General features: G+C 41.9%; 1 protein-coding gene across 6 annotated transcripts in view; it reads left to right on the top strand.

Annotated features, from left to right (window-relative positions):
* Positions 1-17,793, top strand: part of baiap2b (BAR/IMD domain containing adaptor protein 2b) — a 72,059-nt gene that overhangs the window by 16,134 nt on the left and 38,132 nt on the right. For 5 of the 6 annotated variants that reach the window (XM_051417022.1, XM_051417020.1, XM_051417026.1 and 2 more), the window contains exons 2-3: positions 3,516-3,591; positions 8,200-8,286. In XM_051417022.1, coding sequence (XP_051272982.1) covers positions 3,516-3,591; positions 8,200-8,286 — 163 coding nt within the window. The remainder of the gene's footprint in view (positions 1-3,515; positions 3,592-8,199; positions 8,287-17,793) is intronic. The other variant, XM_051417023.1, reaches the window with a different exon arrangement.

Genomic DNA, 17,793 nt, shown 5'->3' with positions numbered 1-17,793 from the left:
TTTGTCCTCAGAAATGCACAAAGAAGCACCACTAACCTCTTTTTTCTTCCTCATGTTTGTGTGATTATGACATCAGACATTATGGCAGTGGAGCAAGTTTAGAAAAATCTTCCCCAGGAATCCACAGCAGGAAGCTTTTAATCAGAAGTACAAACAGTTTTCTAACCAGAAATGCCTCAAATCAACTTGAACCTTGCATAAATCAAAATCCATTTCTGCTTAAGATGTATTCATTTTATCCCATTTCAGTCCATGTCCCACTCCTCCTCACTTCCTTACTTAAGCTTTTTTTCACTTCATTTGAGCACCTTGAAGCTGTTCTCTCTCTTCATTCACTGGGCAGTCAGCCTGTTTTTCTTGCACCCCTGTGTCGTCCTGCCCTACTTCTTCCCTTTTTTGAAGTCATGGTGAAGTTTGGGTACCAAGGTGACTGTTGTGCGTCAGCCGGCGGGTATTAGCAGGCATCCCTCGTAGCGACCAGCCACGACAAAGATGTGTCTGTCAACCTCAAATGTACCCTCCTCTCCCCTTGCCTTATGCTCATTCTTCTGTTCTCTCTGTCCCCTTTTGTCTTCTTACTTTTCTCCTCCTCCTCCAGGGCTATAAAATATTTTGGCTTTTCTCCACCTCAAAACACCTTGCTGCCTTTCAACTAAACTAGTACTGAATAGAGGTCGAGTCATACAGGAAAATGGCACCGTGAAATTCATCGGTACATCTTTGGAAAATATGTGGTTCTTGATGCTTGTGACTGAGACTGCTTGCAGTGGTCGTTGGTTAATAACTCTGGCGAGCAAGACAGCCAGGAACATGCATTAGTCATTCAGAATAGCTTGTTAGCTCAGTTTCTAACCGCCACTTTATTCAAAAGATATATTAAAAAAATTTGATACCATACACTCCTATGTACTTACAAAAGTGAACTTGCATAACTTACTGAATGAACGTACTTAACTTAGGTAACTCACATACTTATTTGAACCCAAACTGATTTTTTTTTCAAAGTAATTTGTTGCCCAAACCTAACCAAACAGCAACTGTCATGTTTTATTGTGGAAGTCTAAACAGGATGTTGCATATTTTGTATTGCTAACTTGACCGTGGAACATGTATGTGTTTAGACGCCTAGATGAGGCAAACGTGGTGCTGACATGGTGGAACGACAGTGGACAGGCGAGTCTATTACACGTTTTGGCGTGAAAGTGGCTTGGACAGAGGGAGTTAAAGGAAAGTGGATGATGCTGCTAATAAGCTACAATAGCTTCCTCCATTTTGGATGCTTTGGCTCTTCATTCCCTCAAAGGTCCGACATCTTGCTATTAACAAACTCAAAGTGAGTAAGAATCTACCCATGCCTGCAATTCCATTGGAATTAAATTATTTTGCCACAGAGGTTTTTGTGACAAAATACTGATGTGGCCAGATCTTGATAATTCAACGGCTTCATGTCGGTCACTGCACTGTTAAAGCCCTCACCTGCTCTTCTGCCTTGAGTCTTCCTGCGTCTCACACTCATCCCTCACTCCCTTTACCTTCTCACTCCTTCCGTCCTTTGCTGCTCATTTGACAATTCTGCCATTTCAAAGTTCGAAAAGAAAGTCAAAGAGAGAAAGAATTGCTGTTTTTTTAAATTGCTGGGTTTTGCCGAAGATACAGCAGGAGTGAAAGGGCAGCTTGGACTGAGGGGGAGGCTGAGTCACTGCGGAGCCTGACAGAGGCAGTAAAACTCATTATACATTTCTTCTTGACTTTCATTCACTTGTTAATGAGGGCTTGTTTTCTGACAGATACTTTGTCATCTTTCATGAGATTTAGATCATATATTTCTTTAAATATGTGCCTTTTTATGTGTATCTGTCCTGAATAATTCAGTTCTGGTTGTGTCCTTTGATCACCTAGAACATAATGCAAGAATCAATGTCATATCTCATATTGCTGACTGTTAAATCTGCACTGATCACCAAAACTACCCTCAGATCTGTCTTAGTCCTCTTTGATGTTCCTGGTGCTTGACTTATTCATTTTATTCTCACAGTTTTCACTGTAAAATATTTACAGTGCTGTAGCTGAAACTTACAGGATTTGATGACTTGAGAGCATTCAGAACGGTCTGTTCTGATCAGTGTTTCATAGATTTTGGTGCAGGATTTGTAGTGCAACAAGAAAAAAATCTTTTCCAAAGTTTTAGGTGTTTTTGGTGTGAATATTAACACCACTCTCACCAATATTTTTATATTAACATTGAAAAGAGTGAAACAATGCTTGTAATAACGAACTAGTAGTGATGAGAATTATTGCGTGACCTTGCAGTTCGCCTCAGCTCTACGTGCTGCTAAGAGTGCTTAGCGTATTCAGCTCAATGTTTTGGTCATGGCCCGCAATGTCAGTGTTCTGGTTCACTCCCTCAGCTTCATCAGCCTGGCAGCAGCAGACAGTTGTTTCTGACAGAATTACCTATTGCAGCTTTAGAGCCACATATGTTTCTCACAAACTGGGGAAGACAAAAACACAGCCATGTGAAGGTATGTTGTTGCTCCGTGTCTGCTAAATGTGTAAATAGGCAATTGTTTCCCATAACAGTTTTATAATGTGTCAATGTGTGTTTACAGATTGTTCCACTTCCCCCAAGTGGCCAAAATAATTATTAAAAAATTTATTAATTTAATAAAAAGTCTGATTTTTTTAAGTTGATCAAATAATTTTGGTTGCAAATCTGACTTGCAATGGAATGTATAGTTTGATTATTTCTGTATTTTGTATTTTCTCATATTTTCTATTACTGAAGAACTTTCTGAGGTGTGCTTGTCACAGACCTCGTTTGAAATTCTGCAGTTTCTTGATCCATCTCGATCTGAAACCTCTAGTCTTGATGATATAACCTTGTTCAGTGCAGCTGACTTCACTTGCATATTCTGACCTGACTGGGGTGTTGCCATGGTGCCAAATGATGACATGGTGTCAGTTATAAAAAGACTATAGCTGAATGTAGCCATACAGATTGATGGATAGATTCCACCAGACAAGTGAGAAAATGTGTTTTATATATCATTTTGGTGAAGTGACCCTTTAGAAAAAAGCAATTAGCAGGAGCAGTGTGCCAGAGTTCAGAGAGTGTTAGGGAAATGGAGGGAAACAGTGATGAGTCCAGGTCTGCTGCTGAGCTATGGGAGTCAGCAGCCAAAACCAGGTTTTATTTTAATGGAGACAGCAGGGGAGGTGAGAAGAAACAGTCCCCCCCTCCCTGTGACTTGTTCTCTCTCTTTCTTTTTCCCTCTATTTCATCCCTTCAATCCTCGCCGTGAGCTTGAAATGAATCCCTGCTGCACTCCTCTTCCTCCTGGTTGGCTCAGCTGACTCTGCTGTGTGTACGACTGTGTGTGTGTGTGTGTGTGTGTGTGTGTTCATGCCCCAGTAAAGAGTGGTGCTCTGTCGTTGTAGCTCATATTCGTGTTTGTATCGTTGTCTCCTTTCCTGCTACTTGACTAACCAAACGTGCTGTTTTTTTCCCTTTCCAGTCCATCATGGAGCAGTTCAACCCCTGCTTGCGGAACTTCATAGCCATGGGAAAGAGCTACGAGAAGGCGCTCACCAGTGAGTACACTAGTAGTTTCCTCTTTTCTTTCTGTCGTCGTCCCTTTTTCATTCCTCCTGTCTGTCCAGTAGTCCAGGCAGAGGGCCAACTGACCCGACACTTGGCGCTGCTTTTATATCCTCTTAATCTATCTCGAGCAGAGATGTGGTGTGATGACGACACATAGATTTTCATTAGTTTCTAGTGTTGATGACGTCTGCAAATGCCCTCCAGAATCTTTTTTAGGCATTGAACTACAGAAGCTAGTTTGTTGCTCTGTCGCAAAAGTGACAACTTTAATGTTCCTCTGCAGAGACGGAATATCTTCTGTCCAAATAATGGTTTGTTCACTGAAGATCTTTTTCAAATGTTAAAGATTTGCTTATCAGAGTTGACACTCTTGGGTTGATGTCCTCTGATTGTTCCTCTGTGATGATGTCCATGTCCACATGTCTTTGTCCCTCCAACGCTGATCTTAAATGTCCGCCTCCACTGTACATCCTTTGTCATTGCTTTTTGTGGCTTGCACAGGTGTGTTTGCACTGTCGAGTGTGTGAAAGAGGAAAAGACGGAGAGATTGAGGTGTAAATGCAGCAGTGGCTCAAGGTTAAAGACGAAAGCACTGGAAATATCTTGGGGAGCTAAGTGGAGCATAAGCCAATGAGAAGTGGAACAGGAGGAGTCGTGAGAATAACGGTGCCTCCCCCCCACGGGGCCAAGGAAACGAGAACAGACCGAGCCGGTATCCAGGACAAGACCGGGTAAAAAAGAATTTAAAACAGAAGGAGATGGAGGAAAAGAAACTGACTTTAAAATGAAATATGTGACATAAACAGCAATAGGCATAGCCTTCCTTCATCATTGTCCTGAAGAACATCCATCAGCTTATCAGCTAGTGTTTCATGGACTATGATTAGAGTCATGCAGTCAGCAGAGATTAAGATATTTCATACTTCCAGATTAGGCGGGAAATGCTCTTAGCGTGGCCATGTACATGTTGAGCTCATTTATTGATAAGAAAACCTCTTTTCGTCTCCACTCTTTGATGTCACTGTGCAGAGAGGAGGTTATCGGGATCGTATCATATATTTTCAGTGATGGTGCAGTCGTGCTTGGTATGCTGTGTACACAGTGTTAAGGAGGGCTCTTCTTCATGTGTTTGGAGTCGGAAATGCAGGGAAGACTCAGTAGCCCACAAGACCAATAAAGGAGGCCTCACTCCAGTCTGATAGATAAGGCTAAAAATAGCCCTGCGACTCCCTGAGTGGGGATTACACTTCATCAATGCCAGGCAGCGGCACAGAGGCAGGGTTTAGAGTAGAGCAGTGCGGAGCAGGGCTGGGCACCCAGCGAGCATCTATTGTCACAGTAAAAATGCCAGTGCAGCCTCTGGTTTTTATGAATAGAACTGGGGCGGCAGGTTTGTGTCTCTGGGGACTTTGAAAACCTGCAGGATGGAGGCAGGAAGCTGACTTGGTCTGGTTTGTTTGTTTGAGTCTAAAAGTGTTCGGGCTTGATTGGTTGTGGATGTGGTTCTGGATGTGGTTCTGGATGTGGTTCTTAGCTGGAATTTAGTCTTTATTAAAATCTTTATGTGGGCACTGTAGCAGACAGGAGCTGTGAGGCTGGAAAATATTGTAGGTTTGCGGGGCAGAGAGAACATCTCACTTGGGAGAGGCTACATGTGTGAAAGGAAAGTGAGCCAGTAAGTACTGATTTGGTAGTTTGAAGGTCAGAAGACATGTAGTCCAGGTGAAAGCTGGATTACATTTGGCACAGAGATCTAAATTACTGTTGTTTCAACTGAAATTAAATGATTTATTTCACATAGGAGTACAAATAATTATATTTATTTCTGGATAATATGCCAGCTATTTCTTCAGCTAGTCAATTTGATCGTTTTGTTTATATATTGCTAATCACAATTTCCCTGAGCCCAAAGTGAAATCTTTTAAATGGCCTGTTTTGTTGCTTGTTTGTGTTTCTGTTCTACACTTTCCAAAGATATTCAATAAACAATGGTATGAAACAGAAAAACAGGAAATCCTCACATGTGAGAAGCTGGAACCACAACATTTTTGCTTGATAAATGATTAATCTGTTATCAATATTGTTGTCTCAAACTATCAATTAATGGTTTCAGAACTAATTTCAATGGGATACAGTTCCTAGCTACACTAACTGACAATGTCAAACAGTTGCATGTAATGTATAGACATCTAAAAATGTTTAGTCCAGGTTTAACGTAGATGTCTAGATGTCTTTGGACCTGCAAATCATCAAATCAATGCTTACTGGGAGGGAATGTGAGAAGGGGATTTGATTAACGTTGTGGAAGACCTGAAGGAAGATGGATCACCAATCTCAGCTGAGCTAGACTTCTTTCTTGTTTGTGTTTCATTTACACTGATACTCTCCGCTCTGTATCAGCTTTATATCACTGTTCTAATCCTCTCTACTGGCAGACCCTCCTCCTCCTTGCTCTCCTCTCCCACCTTCCTCACTCTGTCACTTTTCAGCCAACAGACAAGCAAAGCATCCCCTAAAGCTAAACCTGCCTCAACTGGCCCTGCTCCCCCCCCGGCTGCAATTTCTCTGGACATCGATTAAATTAGCGATGCTCAACCAGCAGCCTTAGCTTCACCTCGATCCCCTCGCTCTCTCACACAGTTATATCCCACCTAGGCTTAACTCAAGCGAGGCTTAGGAAGAGCCAGAAAAGGGTCTTGGCTTGTCTGTCTGTCATGGCTTACCCGGGAGGGTTGCACCGCTGTGTAGTGATTTTCTGGCTTTTATCTCAGTTCATGGTTTTGATAAAGAACTGAAAACAGGCCAAGTTATTTCTGAGGCTGCCTCAAAATTGTCTTATTGAGAAATTGTTAAGTATGTTTGCAGACTGAGCAGCCAGACGGCATCTTCATTCCCACAACAATAACTTGCATACAGTAGCAGTGAGCTTTCCTCAGTGTCTCTGTGGACCCACGTCACAAAGTAAAACTAGAATTATACTCAGAATAGCTTTACATTGTTTTCCGTGTGGAGATATAAATACTCATGTTTCCCCTCTCCTGGGGATTCTGCATGAGTGTCCTCTGGCAGTTCAAAGCACAAACACCCATCAACATGACGGCCCAGTAATAAACTCAGCCCTCATCCATATGTATCTCCTGACTGGACACGTGTCCTCTGTCATCATGGCTGTCAGTCCCTGTGTGGCTAACCCCTGACCTGCTTTAATTCACTGTCACTGCTGCTTGAGGCCATCTTGTCCCTGTTTTTTAAGGCCTGAGTCACCGTTATGTCTCAGCCAGTGTCCCTGGCTTGTGTGACAGTGCACTGCAGAGAATAATGGCTGACATACAGTATTTGAATTGCAGAGTGCTTTGACACCATTGCTGTGGAAAGTTTTTTTGTCAGCATACTTTCAAGTAGAGAGTTGTTAAGATCGTGTTGTTAAGGATTTTAAAGATTCAGTTCATCCAAATTACAAAAAAAAACTGATTTGTCTGCTTATCTAGCCATGTGCTTCACATATATATTAAACTCAATTCACCTCCAGGGTGAGTGCTAGGGTTGGGTTTGATTGCTTTTTATTGGATCTCATCATTCCCAGTATTGGATCCACATTTTTTTTTAGCTGTTAGAACTATTACTGATCATCTTAAAATATTGAGATGATTTACATTAAACATTTAGTGGGAGATTTAAACTGCTGAAAATAATGAGACACTATCAGCCAGATTATAGCTGTACAATTCTGTCTTATAGAATACAGCTGAATTTATATATCATATTTCACTCACTATAAAATCCCCCCCCAGCGCAGCCTCTTGCATTGTTTTAACACATGCTATTTTTGGTCTGAACGCCTGCTTGCAGAGCGGTGCTTCTTCCTCTAACATGGTGCACTTTGTGATAAAACAAGAGGGAGTAGAGATTAAAGATCTGATACAAGATTTGTCTCCCTCTGAGCTTAGCAAGACCTTTCCTGTAACCACATTTTGAAGATTCTGTTAAAAGATAGTCACATCGTAAGTAAGCTAATGTTAGCAAAATGTTAACTAACCAGCTAATTAATGATTGATGTAAATGAGTTTGTTAGTTAGTTAGCGTTTTGGTAACATTAGCGCTCAGATGTAACCGCTCAATGTTATTGGAGCACAGAGCAAAAAGGGGTGGGACATATTTCACCAACCTGGAATTGGACCCAAAATGAAACCGGCTACTGGCTACCAGAACTCAATCCTTGTGATTGCAAAAGTTTCAGAGATGTTTTAAACTTTAAACTGTTTTGATGGCTAGATACCGTTTTTTTTTTTTTTTTTTTTTGTAATTTGGATAAATTAATCTTTTTACTCCAAAGTGGTTTGTGCTGAAGACGGCGTTTCCTTTTTTTTACTCCTTGTGCTTGAGAATAGTCTCTATAGCTTTATCTCTGTTTCCTGTAGTTGCCTCCATAGAGCTTTTTCTTTTCCTGCCTGGTCTCCATTTCCGCCTGTCGCTCTTTATTTCCCATGCCCAACCTTACCTCTCTTCGGGGTGGCTGTAGGGGAGGGTTGCAGAGCTGAAGAAGACATCATTTCAACTCCGCACCCTTGATCTGATGCCCAATGCTTCCATGTTTCCAGGTGTCACATATGCTGCAAAGGGCTACTTCGACGCTCTGGTGCGGATGGGCGAGATGGCCAGCGAAAGTCAAGGCTCTAAGGATCTTGGTGAGTCCTCGTAGTGGCTGTAGCGCCCCTGGTGGGGTGGAGGGGGGTTGCACAAGCAGGTGGTGAATGGGATGGCTCGTGCTTTAGAGCAGAAGCAGCTGATGACCAACCTGAAACTGGACATACACACATACACACAGTCATTTTTACTGTAATTCAGCATTTAAAGAAGAGATCCTGAAAACAGAGCATTAGTCTGTGTTTCTGCAACTTGGAGCTTATTTGATGCTGTATCAGCCCCCAATTCATATAATCAAATGCATTCTAATTTGGGAAAAAAATATTCTGAACGTTTATCTCAGCATGCCTGTTTGGTTAATCTCTTGTTTCCCTCACATTCAGGAAAGATAAAGGCTCTCCAGTTGTTTTTATATTGCACCACTGTGAGCAAATAATAAATTCACAAATTTGTCTGGCATTTGATATTCACAACAGCACACATGGTGAGGTCGATTTGCACTCTCTTCATAATAACACCTCAATATATTTACAGTGTTAATGAACAGTCTTCCTGTTTGACTGCTGCTTCCAGCAGGATGTGAGGAACAATTTTCCAAGCTTGCTCAGTTCTCACACAGTGTGTTGGATCAGTTCTGGTTCTGCTCACTATAGACTTACTTTTAGGGATAATTTGCTTGAGAATTGGCTAATTTCTAGCAAATACACAGGTAGGAACATCTATATGAAGTAACAGGCCTGTATGTAATCGTTGCACTTTGTGCAAAGTTGTGTCATGGTTGTAGACCCAGTCACATGCTGGGGAGTGTGACGAGTCTGTGTTAGCCCCGGATGACTGCATCCTCTTCGTTCCCTTACCCTGATGTGACTTAAGATAGCATGAGTGGACTGAAACAGTGTAGGAGAGGAAGGATGGAGGGAGAGATGGTGAGAGGAGGAAAAACAGGAGTATCCGAGGCGAGTGAGGAGGATATAAAAGCAGTATTCATTATTCATGGGGGGACCTTTTTTGGGTGCTTCCTCACACTTATTCTGGTGCTTCATCATTTCATTTTTCCTCCCTGTGTCTCTTTGAGTAAATACTCAGTTGAGCTTGTGTGCCCACTCTTATTTTGAATAGTGAAAAGCTCATTACTGTCCCTCCATTCAGCTTCAACACCATAAGCACAGTGATCTCGTTCCAGCCGCTTCAAGGATGTTTAAGACTGAGAGGTTCATCTTTTTCCTCAAGTCTGCAGCTTTAATGGCCATGCAAGGCTATGATTCATCTTAAATGTTTGTTTTTTTAAATGTTGGACGTTCAAAAGTATTTTCTGCATTTATTGCAACCAAAGAAATCTGTATTTGTAAATTAACTAATGGTAAACTTTTATGTACATATAATTTGCATTGTTTTGCTTATGGAAAAAACCTGTATCCCGGTCAGTGTGCAAGATTTTTTGCATCATGATGACGGATTTACGAATTGTTCCCAAAGAATTTTGACTTGCTGTGCAAACTCCTTAACAAGATATCCCATCATCCATCTGTACATCCCCATTTCCATCAGCTTGGTTGCTTTGCTGTTGTTTTACCTTTCGTGTTTTCTTTGCTGTGCTTTTGTAGTCTGTTGTCTGCACACGTGTTGGGGTCGCCTGTTTTGTGTTCCTTTTTGATTTCTTTTTCTGGCAGCCTTACCATGACTCAGCAGCCCTTTTAACTCAACAGAACCTCCCTCCGCCTCCGGTGAAATGACAGTCTAGGCTGAGCAGAATGGATTGATGCCGTCTCCCCACATATCAGCGGGGCTCAGAGCAGCTGAGGTCTATGCAGACTGAATGGGGAATTGCTCTGACGACGCTTATTGCTTTTTGGATGCTTTAGCATATTCCATTACTTGTGTTGAGCCTCACGGCTTCAGTAAATTATCTGAGGAAATGCAAATTACCTAGCAAAATGCAAAGAGAATGAAAAATGTAGTTAGGATTCTCACTGTAAATCAAAAGTTCCGGTTGGTTACAAGGTCTGTAGGACTGTAATAAGTCTTACATAAAAGCTCTGCCAAATTATTCCATGGATGACAATGGATAGAGTATGTTTATGGGTAGGGTCGTGTGACAGGTGGAGCTCTGACACATCCAGTATTCAATTTTACTTTATTTCTGACATATAGGTCCATATCAGCATAAAAACTACAAAAAGTATAACAACATAGAGATATAAAATCATTGCACATTTGTTCCAACGTTTCAACAAGAGGAGTACTTTGTGTATGCTTGGTTACGGCCATTATGATTACAAAAAAAACAAAACTCTTCTTCTGAGCAGACTTCTGAAGCCATTCTTTTGCAGGGAAGCCATTTTTCCCACTCTCTACAAATGCACAGTAATTCATCTTTTCAGCCCAGTTTTACAGCTGCAAACACTGGATGGTTGAAACTACGTTGGTAGGTAGGGAGTGCTGGTAAGAGATCATTTCAGCCATTTTCCTCATAAGGCAAAGTCATTGATCTGCCTCCTGTAGCCTGTTACTATATAATGATGAGAGGTGGTGGTGGTTTGCTAAAAGTCCAGATTTCTGTCCATTTTGTTCTACAAGATGTCAGAGGGAACACTGAGTGCCATTGTTTTGGCATACAGTAAAGTGAAAAAAATTCTCAAGCCCTGCTAGCTTATTAATTAGCAGATAAGAAGGATTGTGCATTTGGTTTTGTGTGTGTGGCTGTGCATTTCCTCAGCCGGCACGTGTCTCTAACTGTGACCAGAGCTAAGACCACAGAGCCACAGATAAGGGTGTGTGTGTGTGTGTGTGTGTGTGTGTGTGTGTGTGTGTGTGTGTGTGTGTGTGTGTGTGTGTGTGTGTGTGTGTGTGTGTGTGTGTGTGTGTGTGTGTGTGTGTGTGTGTGTGTGTGTGTGTGTGTGTGTGTGTGTGTGTGTGTGTGTGTGTGTGTGTGTGTGTGTGTGTGTGTGTGTGTGTGTGTGTGTGTGTGTGTGTGTGTGTGTGTGTGTGTGTGTGTGTGTGTGTGTGTGTGTGTTTGTCGGGGATAATCACTCAACCCAAGGCTTTACCTCGCACTTCATAATTGATGAGGACTGAAGGCAGATTTGTAAAACTGGCCAACTTGTAATTGTGCATTTAATTGGGTTTTGTTGAGGGGGAAATGTCTGGGCGCGACAGAGCTGAATTAAAAGGGGCCGGACTTTAAACTGCTTGAACTCTCTGAGGTGGCAGAGCCTTTTCTGCCAGAATTCACTTTGAACTGTACTCGCTGAAACAATGTAATTATTAATCAGAGTATTAAGATGAACAGCAGCTAATGGCATTAGCACATGAACAGAGGATGTGGAACTGCACGTGACGGGGGCAAATAAGGAGAAGACTTAGAGTTGGGTTTGAGAAATTGAACTTGATGGAGAAAGTGAAGAATGTCATGTACGATGGAGAAGCACTGGACTGTTGATAAATTAACTTACTTCATTAGCATCACTGATAATATCCAGACTTAATGGATAACATCGCCTCTATTCTCCTTGAAGGAAAGTTTAAAAAGTGGCCTGAAAAAACAAGCAATTAATTCTGTTGTAATTGTTTTTGCATGAGAGTTTAATACGTTAAAGATCACTTAATAAGTCATGTCACCATAAGACCTTTATTTATATAATGGCAGACATTAAAGTGGATTTAATTTTGAAGGTTAAGATGAATGATGTTGTAATTGTGTTTTTTTTCCCCCTGCAGCATAATCTAACATAGTGAACATAGCTGTGGAGGTATGTAAGGCTCCTTCTTGAGTGAAACATACAAACGGGTACGTCAACCTGCTGTAGCCTCCCGGTTTAACCATGGCTCTGAGGATCCACAAGGTTTTAGGGTGTTATTCATTTGTCATAAATCCTGAGATATATTGTGTTTCCTTCTTGGTTAAGTCCAATAAATAAAGATCACCAGCACCATGAAGAGGCTTGTTGGAGGTGCTGAAGCTAAGATGGATGTTTGAAGGTGGTCCCTAATGGAAAGCTTGCATCAATAAATAGATATTGATTACACAGGGTGCATTGTGTAGATGCATAAATATTCTGTATCTAACCATAAGCCACTTAAATGTTTGTTGGTTTACACTTGTTTTACTTGAGTTGTCTTTTATATTGTAAAGACTAGGCAGTGCATATTGGTTGAATTATGGATTTTACCCCAGAAAAGTAATTGTCAGATATCAAATGAGGACAATCTAAATGCATGTCTTGCAAACAAATTCACAGTTCTTTGATACTGTAGTTTAGTTCCAACTCATACCTGCTTCCCGATACCCAACCATAATGTTTTAACTCCTGTTCAGTAACTCAGTTATCTGAAGAAGGAGTTATTACACGCAGATGTCCTTTTCTGCTCTCTGAAAAAGCTTCTAGTGTGTGTGATTAGCTTGTAATTTTCACTGGAACACTCGGTGTGTCGCTTAAGAAACCACAGCAGAGGCAGGGGAACAGTTTAATGGTGGTTTTCAGCTGCCTCCACACAAACACTGACACACACATACTCACAGAAACTCCTGCTGCATACTGTACAAGAACACAAGGGTACACCCTCACATGCCAGAGCAGGCAGTGCTCAAACTGAGTAATTAGGACCAAAAAAAAAACCATTACATGATAATTATCCACTTTTGAAGCCCAAAATAAACTGGATCTCCTCATGGGGACACTTGTTTGTGGAAACGGGTGTTGTTGATCACTTATTACAGCTGATACCACGCAGCCCTGACAGCTCGACACAGGAAGAGGAAATGATGGCTCACTCTGTTTCATTCAGTTATTCTTAATTTACACGATGCTGTCAGAGTTTGAACAACTGCTCTGCTGCATGACTCCCTGCGTGGAGAGACGAGCTACTCTAGGACTGCAGTGTGGAGTGTCATCCCACTCATCCTCTCCTCGTTCACTACCGCTCTCTCTGTGTCTGCGAACGCCCCTGCATTGATGTGGGCGCTCAGGCAGCCCTGGGAGAACACGCCGACTCTGCACACATTTCTAAAAATAGATTAAACGAAACGCCTCGACTCGGCTTGGAAGGAGGAGGAGAGACAGGAGTACGATGCTCTGATTCCACAGCCCAAAAATGGCTTGTCGGTGATGTCAGTACGGTGAAAACACCATCGTCTTTCTTCCGTATACTAAATATGGACATAGTTGTGAGGAAAAAAATAGGAAGCTCCTGCAGTTCCGGTTTCCCTCTCTGACCATATAAGGGCTCTGACATTCAGATGCAAATTTGGGCAGAGGTGGTACTCACTCAGGTCTGAGCTCTGGCACACAAACCTTAGGGAAGCACAGGCACAAAGTAAAGCATCAATTTTGGCTTTGCTTTATATAATCAGTGGATGTGACGGATTTCATATCAGTAGATTCTAGATATAAATCTCCATTTTTATACACATACATATATCTGCACCTGTCACATCCTCTGTCCTTAGTCCTTCCAGCTGTTGCTTTTCATCCTGTCACAATCAGACAATGCAGTCTGTAACAGTGGTGAGTTTGGCGTCAGAAAAATATAGGATTTTTTAAAAAATTGGTGAAACATTTACCTGACCAGGACAGACTAATTGAGATTTTTCCTTCCGAAGTCCTTCCACAGAGTAAATTATAAAAACAATTAACAGGGAGATTACATTCCTAGAACAATCTAAAGCCTTAAAGACAAAAAAAAACCTTTTTTACCTCCTTGTGATGACAGTGTCCACTCATTGTTCATTTTATTTTGATAGGTTGAGATGCATTATATTCCATATCATTCCCAAAGCTCAACCTTTTTGCCTTTTACAGGTTTTGACTGAAAATTCTTGTAATTTCTTTTTAAAAGGGTTACATTTTAAACAGATTTTTAACTGAATTTTGCTTCTAAATGAAAAAAATCTTCTGGAAATGGGAACTACAGAAGATAAATAGGGTGGAAGAACAAATAAGTTTATGGTTATGAACTGAAGTCGCCCAGGTTTCACTTACAAATCGGCTTTTAAGTCAGCTTTGTGTTACTTATTGATATGGTTATTATTATTATTTAAAACTTTAGAGTCCTAAACATTCCTGACTAATTTTCACCATAATTCCAGCTACTACCCTACTTCATATGTCCTCCTAGGCGTGATCATTAGCTAATATTTCATTCTTCACTTTTTGGCTCTGATTAAATTTTTGTTCCATCCCACTCCTCATCTGATTTTCATCATTCTCTCCTATATTCCCATTGCCAAGGGCTGCACATGCTTTAGCATAAGATCCATCTCATTAAAACAATTTAAGGTTAATTCGCATGGCCAAATTTGAGGTCCAGGAAATAATTACCCTTTGGTTAATTAATTCATAGGAGCACGATTTAGAAGAGTGTATTGGACTTCGAGGCATATTCCCCCACTTCCTCAGGGTTAGGGTTATATATATATATATATAGCAGGCTTTCACAAGTGGGAACAAGGCTCAGATACAAGCAGGGATATCACAGACTCGATTAGGCAACAGCAGGGAAGAATGTAATACTGGTGGGTCAAAAATAAAAAATTTCCTTCCTGTGGTTCAGTATTCATCAGCAAATTTTAGTTCAGTTTCATTTTCTTCTCATTTGTCTCTCAAATAATTATACTTCGTCTGGGAGAGAAGTGGTTTAAATTACTGCTCATGCCTCACAGCTAAATGGCAGCAGCAGAAATATGAGTGCTTGCTCCTGCAAGCAGAGGTAAAGAAAACAGAAGATGAAAGCAATAATAAAGACTCATAAACAAGGACAGGGAAGCAGAATCATCAGCGCCACTCTGAGACCACAGGCTGTTGTATTGCTGAGTCACTGAGCATCTCTTAGGGAAATTCTTCCACAATATTCGCTATTGTTTTCCCTCCAACTGTGTCTCGTTTGAAATCTCACGCTGTTGTGAGAGTTGTGGTGACCTCGCCATGACCCTCGTTTTTCTGAGCCAGCACAGGCTGAATTTCCCCCGAGCTTCAACCCCAATCTGAATTCAGCCAGCGTTTGCTCTGCATAGAAGGAAACTGCAGCGAGAGCACTCTTTCAAAGCCTTTTTCTTTCCTTTTTACCCCCGCCTTGTCATCTCACCATCTCACAATGTAATAGTTCTCCCACTCCCACGCACATTATCCTACAGGGGACGCTTTCTGCTTGTGTCCAACCTTAAAAAGATTTATTGTGGCAGTTTGAATCATCAGTTGATGACTAGTCTATGAACAAAGTCAGACCTGAGGGATGTTACTGGAGTTCAGACTTAATTGAGTTATATAACGCTGAGTGATTGGTGTACTGTCACAGTACAGGATGATTGAGCCTTTTTAATCGAGACGTTCTTTTCTTATGCGTATTAAAGCTTTATCTAAAGACAAAACAGATGGATAGAAAACTTTAATTGTGTTATGTGTGCATTTTTCTGTACAAACTCTATGGGAGTAGAGTCAAAAAAGACATAGGGAAACCTTTTTCCTGTGCTTAGATTTGTTTTTGCCTGAAGGCTTCAGTAATCCGGTAACTACAGGCATCTCTCGACCAACCAGAGGGGCAGTTGGGCCAGAAGCAAGGACCCAGGATGCTTGAGCTGACCACAGGGGCAAGTGGACTAACCAGAGGGTTACAGAGATGAACTACAGGGGCAGTTGCTCCAACCAAGTGGTTACTGGGGCCACCCAGAAAGATACTTTCACCAGCCAGCGGGGCACTTGGGCCAAGCAAGGCGGTCACTAGAGCCACCAAGAGGGGCACTTAGGCCACTCACTCAGTTAATCATGTTGGCATAGGGGTTGTAAACTGTTTGGTCAACATCGGGGGCTCAGGTGCTAGTGGAGCACTTGGGCTGACTAGAGGGACAGGTGCGCTGACCTGACAGGCATTTGTCTAATCATATGGACACTTGGGCAAACAGAGGGGCACTTGGGGCACTCACTGTAGTGTAACATTAGGGCAGAATTGAAGCATGCACAAGTCCTGCTAGGGCACAGACAATATCATGCTTAAATTACAGACATTGTGGCACTCACCCTTCCTGCTGTGAACATTAGTTTTGGACCTTTTTTACCCAACCCTGTCATGTATTTTAATTTCCATCCAGGGTCAGCTTACTATTTAATTACCAAAACCCAAGTGACCAGTCTCAGATGGGAAACGTAGCTATCCTTCTTTTTGTCTGCGCGTCATCAGAACAGCTCCACTGTACCAATTTAGCTTTCCCTTACTGTTTGTGCCCTTTGCAAAGTCCTTGTCCTCGAGTCACCTCAGGGAAGCAAGGGAGGGCGCAGAGAAACAGAGGAATAAACGAGAAACACATAATGAAGAGGGAGATACAGAAAACAGAGGAAGGCGATACAAAGAGCGATGTGTTCCCGGCTCATTAGCAACCTTCAGACAGTCTCTGGTCAAATCAAAACCTCGCTGCCAACAGAGCACACAGGCCCAAGTACCTGCACTTTGATCACCCCCCACCCGCCATTCATGACTACACCCCACACCACCTGTCCGCCTTCATGTTTCTGTCTTGAGTGTCACATTCACCAGCACTTTCAAACAAGCTGTCTTGTCAACAGTAAGCTGCACGTCTTTTTGAGTGCCAGTTAAGTTACAAAAGGAGATCAGGGAGGGATTGTGTAGTGTTTGATTGAGCTAATGAATGTAATAGGGTGTTAATGTGGCTTTAATAACGTGTCAGGCTATAAAATGTCCTTGAGGTGTCGCATTGTCCTTGATGTGGGGTTTCAGCCAAATGGTGACTTAATGATGCTGATAATAATGTGAAGTACGGGCTCTGATCTGAGGCACTGCAGAATTAAATATGCTGCCAAACATCCAGATCACATACACACACACACACACACACACACACACACACACACACACACACACACACACACACACACACACACACACACACACACACACACACACACACACACACACACACACGCTGTTCTAGCCATTTATGTAAGAGAAAATAAAGAGACAACAAGTTAGAAAAGACAGGCTGTGAAGCTGTTTTTAGGTTTTTAATGCCTGTTTTTTCCCTCTTCTTGTGGGATTCCCTGTTTAGAAAATTAAAGACCTAACATAGTGCCACTTGTCAGCTCATTGTTAGCTTATTGTCACAAAGCTGTAGTGTGAAGCTGTCAGTGAATCCTCGCACACTATTCTTCTCTGTAAAGCCTTTTAAAACATTGCCTCTTGTTTTCGTTGAAGTGATGCGTTCGTCCTCCTTATAGCTCGATGTAGACCGCGTCCGCCTTTTGTGACTCGATGTGCTAACTCCCTAGAGACAAACAACAACAGGGATGGACCATGTGATGAATCACTTTAAGAAAATCTGTAAAATCTTTTTCTCCCAGCTTTCCCACTGTGGGACTCAATTAGAGGCTAGCAATGATGAGTTACAATAGAGCCAGGGATCATATTGACCAGCTGAGGTCCATGTGTTTGTCAAAACAAAAAAAGCTATCAGATTTTATCTCTGTCCTGTCCCCTCATGCCCTCCATCCCTCTATTCTCTCCATCCTTCGCTTCCAGCTTGTGTCTGCTGTCTCAGATAATCA

The sequence above is a fragment of the Dicentrarchus labrax genome, unplaced genomic scaffold, assembly GCF_905237075.1.
Source record: "Dicentrarchus labrax unplaced genomic scaffold, dlabrax2021, whole genome shotgun sequence".
NCBI classification, from domain to species: domain Eukaryota; kingdom Metazoa; phylum Chordata; class Actinopteri; family Moronidae; genus Dicentrarchus; species Dicentrarchus labrax.
This window is presented reverse-complemented; position numbering and strand designations above follow the sequence as displayed.